This window comes from Chrysochloris asiatica, unplaced genomic scaffold, assembly GCF_000296735.1.
Source record: "Chrysochloris asiatica unplaced genomic scaffold, ChrAsi1.0 scaffold00047, whole genome shotgun sequence".
Taxonomy (NCBI): domain Eukaryota; kingdom Metazoa; phylum Chordata; class Mammalia; order Afrosoricida; family Chrysochloridae; genus Chrysochloris; species Chrysochloris asiatica.
Genome location: NW_006408565.1, coordinates 15074488 through 15080946, shown reverse-complemented (window position 1 = coordinate 15080946; position 6459 = coordinate 15074488). Strand labels below are relative to the sequence as shown.

The window sequence follows — 6459 nt, the reverse complement described above, 5'->3', positions numbered from 1 at the left end:
AGTCAAACCATGTGCTGTCTGCTTTCTACTTGTGACTGGGGTGGAGTGAGGTGGGGTACCATTTGTGCCAGACCAGAAAAGGCTAAGAGGATCAGACATGAAGGAAGGGACTCGGATCACATGTCTGCCATCCACAGTCACAAATCTGACCCGTCAGCTGTGAGACTCTGAAGTCTGACTTCCTCAAAGAGGTCTGTCAACACAGATTCTCAGCATCTTGGCTCCATTAGGCTCTCCCACTGTTTGCAAAAGATTTTCTCCCGCAGGTCTCCATCACCCCATTCAGAGTTCACCATTTTTCTTCATTTTAATTTTTATTTTTTATCCAGTTCAGATGGTTTATTGCTTCCTCTTTGTTCTTCCTCACCTTGTTCACTAGAATCATGGCTGGTGGTTCCATCAGCAGAACTGTAAAACCAAAAAGCCAACAGAATTTGAAACTCTTACTCTGTGTCCCCCAAGGAGGCTATGAGGGAACAAGATGAACCAGAGTCCAAATCCCAGCTCTGCCATTCTTAGCCATGTGACCTTGGGCAGATCATCCTAGGAGGTGGTACTAGTGTCACTCCCATTTTGTTGTTGTTGTTGTTGTTGTTAAGTGCCCTTGAGTTGGTTCCAAATTGTAGCGACCCTGTATAGGGGTTCTGAAGATTAGCTGGTGGCTTTGAACTGCTGACCTTGTGAGAGATTTGAAGTCCAGTGCTGATCCTACAGCGCCACACTAGGAATTCCATTTTTAAAGGTAAAGAAATGGCTCAGAGAGTTTATGTGACCTGCCCAAACTCCTGGAATGTATAGATGATGACAGAGTCAAAATCAAAAGAATAGTGGCTTGTATGTTTCAAGCACATATGTACCCAGAGCTGCTTCATATGGTTGGATAGGTTGTTCAACAAACAAGGGAACCTGGTGAAAGAGGCAAGTTGGGTCCCGAAACGCACCTGGAGTCCTGATGTGATGCTGTAGGATAAGCACTGGACTGCAAGGTTGGTTTGAACTATGAGGTTGGTGGTTCAAACTGAGTAGCCGCTCTTCAGAAATTCTATACAAGGTCTCTGTGAGTCCGAATCAACTTGATGGCATTAAACAATAACAAAAAGCAGTATCTTTACTAACATTCTCTGATTCTCAATGGAAGTTCTGGTATGGCGCTGTAGGATAAACACTGGATTGCTAACTGAAAGGTTGGAGGTTTAAACCCACTAGTTGTTCCTTGGAAACGCTATACAGGGTCACTATGAGTCGGAACCGACTCTACAGCACTTAAACACAACAATAATCCTCAAAGCAACTCTGTGGGTTAGACATTGGTCCCCTCAGGTTACAGACGAGGAAATTAAGGCCTAGAGAGTTAACACCACGTACCTAAATCACTTTGTAATTGTAAAGTTAGGATTTGAATCTTATTCCTAAGCCCATGAGTGAAGCCACTGGTGTACTATACTGACTCTCTCCCTAAATGCTTGATAAGTGATTTAGGAAAATACACAAGCATCTGGCTTTTACGTTAACAAACATGGCAGCTCTAATGAGATCCCAGGTTATCCAGGTCCTTGGTCATGTAGAAAAATCAATCAATTGGGGATCAGAATACTGTCTTTCAGTGTGTGACTTCACTATTGTGGCTCTGTGGGATATAGCGGTGGACCAAAAGATCTGTTTGAACAGCAAGGTCGGAGGTTCAAACTCACCAGCCACTCTTTAGAAACCCTATACAGGGTCGCTATGAGTTGGAACAGACTCGATGGCACTTAACAATAACAACAACATTCAACTAAAATAGCGTAGTTCAATTTTCTTGTCTGAAAGTGAGAGTACTATTATAAAGGAACACTCCTCATAGCTGTTTGCAAAATGTGTGTGCATATGTACTAATCCATATGACATTAAAATCACTTTTTTTTGCTCAGAAAAGTGTGTGACATGCTCAGGGTCACCCAGCAAGTAGGGTAGAGTAGGAACTTGAAACCCGGGCTCCCAACTCCCAATCCCTGTCTCAGTCCTGGGCTCTTTGCTAACTAAGTGCCTTAGAACATCAGAGCACCTGCAGCCTGCTGGTAGCCCAGACATCTTATCACCCAACACACGCGCAAGTCAGATGCTGCTGGAAACTGACGTGAGTCACTTGACCACACTTAGTTCTCTCAGAAGGTTTGGCAGGAAGGAGCACTCCTGCAAGAATCTTTGCTTGGCTCCTATGCCTGAAAATGAAACTTCCGCTTTTGCAGGAGCTGAAGAGGCCTGGGCTACAGACTCTAGTATTATAAGGCTTTTCCAGAGTTGCCTTAGAAGGGGAGGGAGGCCTCTGACCTGGTTCAGCCCTCCTGTGTCTCTCATCCCCATCTGGGGTCAGTAAAAGCACTTTGTAAAGAGGTGTGGTCCAAGTGAGATTGCTCTTGTTTTCTTCTGTCTCTGTGGAAGACAGATGGAATCGGAAGGCTGATTCCATCTGTGCTCACGCGCTGCTTTGCCCATCCTGTGCTTAAATGTGGGATGCTGCCCCCACCCCAGCTGGGTACCTCTCACAAACTAAAATATACTCATGCTTGATCTCTCTCACCTCCCCACAACGATTCATTGACTTGGCAGACCTACTCTGTTCAGGCTAGCAAGCCCCTCAAACATGAGGCCCCTTTTGGGCTATGGAAGGCCTGGTGGCACAGTGATTAAGCTCTTGGCTAGTAACTGTGTGAGAAAAGACCTGGTGAACTGTTCCTGTAAAGATTATAGCCTAGACAACTCTATGAGGCAGGTTTACTCTTTCCTGTAGAGTCGGAACCTTCCTAATGGCACACAACAGCAACATGTGGGGCAGCGTCTGTGGATGACATGGAAGAGAGAAAACCATACAGACCTTCCAGCGATTGCCGCATTCATTGCATAAGACAAAGGTAGTCATCGGCTCATCAGCACTGCGTGTCTGCACCTAAAGAGAGAGAGGACAGCTCATGAGGTCACTCCCCTGCTCTAGAACCTGCCATGGCTCCCATTGTCTATGGTAGAAGGTCCAAATCCCAGAACTTGGCACTGTCATTCCCAACCCACCTCGACGAATCTCATCACTGAGAACTGATGCCTGCTTTCCTCTCCTCTCTCAGTCAGCTCAGCCCCAAGTAATTCACTGGCTTAACCTGGCCTTTGCCATCCTTATCGATCCCTCTGACACTGTCAGAGAGCTGACACCAAACAGACTGTCTATAAAATCTTCATGCACTGTTTCAGCAGAAATTTTATTGTTTTTTATTTTTTTTAAATCATTTTGGTTAGTTATAATAACAAAAATATTTTTATAAGCCCAACTTACATGTATCAATATACCTACAAGGCTAAAACTCTATGCGAATTTACTTTCTGAACCTTCTAATGTGCTCATGGAGCCCTGGTGGCACAGTGGATTAAGTACTGGGCTGTTAACCATAGTGACCTTGTATAATGTTTCCAAGGAGGAGCTTGTGGGTTTGAACTGCTAACCTTGCTCTTAGCAGTGCAGCGTTTATCCTACAGAACCATACCAGGACTCCAAATTAAAGGAATCATTGTTGTTTGGTGCCATTGAGTGGGTTCTAACTTATAGTGACCCTGTATAGGGTTTGCAAAGAGCAGCTGGCTGGTGAGTTTGAATCACTGACCTTGTGGTTTAAACCAACCTTGCTGTCCAGTGTTTTATCCCAGGAATAGAAGGAGAAAAATTAAAAATGGCTTATACTAAGTTACTAACAATGTAACTAGTCCTGGAATGCTAACGACAAGGTCAGCAGTTCAAACCCAACAACCGCTCCTTGGAAACCCTATTTAGATAGGGTTCGTATGAGTCAGAACTGACTCAATGGCACTTAACAATAACAATGTTATAAATCACCGTTGAAAGATTTTTACAAGACAATTTTACTGTTAGTATTCATATAATCTAAGAAATATTACATTTTAGCAATTTATAACTCTCATCGCATATTAGTTTATAATTAAAATTGATAATAGGTGCTACTAAGGATTCTGTACGATCTGAATCATTCTGGAAGGGAGCAGTTCCAGTTGGGGGTGTGACACTATGGGTGACCGCAGTGGTAACTCTAATCCTTGTGACATCACTACTGAGCTGAGCTGACCTCTCTTCTCTGGCCTCCAGGCTCTTCCCCTACCAAAGGACTTTCTGACTCACCCCTGAACACACTCTGGGGGATGGACACGCCTTACAAGGAGCTTGCTGTTTTTGTTATGTGCCATCGAGTCACTTCTGAACCATAGCAATGCTGTGTAGGATTTCCGAGGAGCAGCTGGTGAGTTTGAACCTCTGACCTTGCGGTTCAAACCGACTTTATAGTCCAGCACATTAACCTACAGTGCCACACCAGGACACCTACAGGGAGCAAGGAGCACCTTCTCAGATCCTCTTTATGGTCTAACAGGTGGAAGAACTGAGGATCAGAGAGGAAGAGGGCTTGATGATAACTGGGCTGTTGAATGTTGTCTGTTTCAGTTTCTCATCCACTTAAACCATGTTCTAGCCCTTTAGGTACAAGAACAGGGTTTCCCACAGCAAACTCCTGGTGCTCTTAGATTGAGCATCTACTGTTCAGATGCTCTATAGCTGACCTGGGATGGCTGTAGCATGTTGTCACTTTGCTGACACTCAGGTATGACAATGTCAGCTGGGAGCCTGTTCTGTGGGAAGGAGTCTCCCAGCTAATGAGTCTGCCAGGAGGACACTGCTCAGCACAGTCTTGTCGCCACAGAACAGTGACACCAGAGAAAGGCTGACAGTGGGGTTTCTCTGTGGGAGAGAAAACTTTGCTACCACGCAATTTATTTCCTGAGGGAGGCAGAACCTAGGACACACGTGACTATACATGGGGGGAGATATGTTTGGGAGGAAGCAGGAAAATCTGGGCATTCTCCATGGGGCTCCCTTTGAAAAGCAAAGCTGGCCTTGCTATTTCTGCTGTAGCTACAGATTGCCACCGATAATGTACTTTTGATACACCTTTCTTTCTGAGCAGATAGAAGAATGAACAGCATTCTAGAATGACTACACACTAATTAGAACCTAAGAATACTGGTGCCTCGAGGGCATACATGATGTCCTGGTGTAGCACTGTAGGATAAACACTGGACTGCTAACCACAAGGTCCAAAGTTGAAACCCACCAGCCGTTCCTCAGAAACCCTATGCAGTTGGAACCAAATCGACAGCACTTAACAACAACAACAACATATGACCGAGAAATAGGCAGTTTTCTGATTTTAACGTTTTTAGCATGGAGGCCTTCCACAACCTTCTGTAGCTCTCCATGTGAGGGCAGTGGTCTTCACCCTTAGGACTCAGGGCTAAATCCTTTACGCTTTATTGACTGTAGGTTGTATTGCTGTGGAAAGTCTGAGAATCCAGACGCCTGGTTTATAACTATCCCTTCCAACTGTGTGTGACTTCAGAAAAGGTGTGTCTGGTTCATCGTATCCTCACCACAGGGCAGGCGGACCTCACAGACACATATCCGAGTGAGACCTTTTGAGAACTTTTCTTAGAAGCCAGGGGCATGTGATGTGGTTGTACCAAGACTTGTCCTCCTCTCTATGGTCTGGAGTTTTTGCCCTTTCTCCCTCTATGACTCTTCCCTAAGCTTCTCTCTGGTTCCCACTTTTATGGTCCTATGGCTTTTATGACAGGTCTCTTTCACCACAGTCCTCCCCGGGGCCCCAAGCCCAGCCCATACACATACCTGGTTATAGGTACAGTTCTTCTTCTTGCACTTGCTGCATTGGAAGAGGTCAGTGGTGGTACCACCCGTCTTGGCCATCTGGTGCTCACGGATGGCCTCCTGGGTCATGGCATTTCTCAGTTCCCTCAGTTCATCACTGGCCATTTCCTGGAGAGAAATGAGTCTACCTTTCAGAGCCAAGGAGCCCGGGATCCCTGCTACACACCTGGTTTCTAGAGAGTCTGAACAGAGGAGGAGTAGGGAACGTGCTAAATTGAGAACAAAGAACTGGAGGAAGGCCTGAAGCTCTAGCCCTGTCCCAGGTGGGAAAGGCTGTACCTGCAGAGTCTCCATCCATTCCTGGGAAGGACGGTCAAACCTGGGGGCTCTGGCTGGGCCAAACACAGTACGGCACACACAGGAGTGCAGCAAACAAGCAGATTCTGTCCCAGGGTCAGCACCCTTGTGCATATATTTCCTCAACGCTGGTGCTCATCCTGCTTGCCAGGCCCTGGTTACCTGTCTGGACCTTCCTTCTTGAGATACTTGGCCACTGCCCACCTGGTCTATGATGTCCCCCTTACACTTAGAGTCTGGACCTGATCCTGTGCCTGTGGAGCTCTGTTTACTGCCTAGCCTATTTTGCCTACTGGGAACCTTGGTCTCATCTCTCCCTGATTTATTGCTGCTACCCTAACTTCAGCTGAATCCTGAAGCACCTAGATCTACATGACTGCTCACCTGTGCAGATGGAACATATATAT

The 6459-nt window shown here is 45.9% G+C and overlaps 1 protein-coding gene across 1 annotated transcript in view; it reads right to left on the bottom strand.

The window, feature by feature from the left end:
* Positions 1 to 300: 300 nt before the first annotated feature.
* The window catches only part of TCEA3 (transcription elongation factor A (SII), 3), a 59553-nt gene continuing 53394 nt past the window's right edge, over positions 301 to 6459 (bottom strand). The window contains exons 9-11 of the mRNA XM_006862317.1: positions 5717 to 5863; positions 2855 to 2926; positions 301 to 408 (exon numbers count right to left, since the gene is read on the bottom strand). Of these exons, the coding sequence (XP_006862379.1) occupies positions 400 to 408; positions 2855 to 2926; positions 5717 to 5863 (228 nt within the window). The 3' untranslated portion in view covers positions 301 to 399. The remainder of the gene's footprint in view (positions 409 to 2854; positions 2927 to 5716; positions 5864 to 6459) is intronic.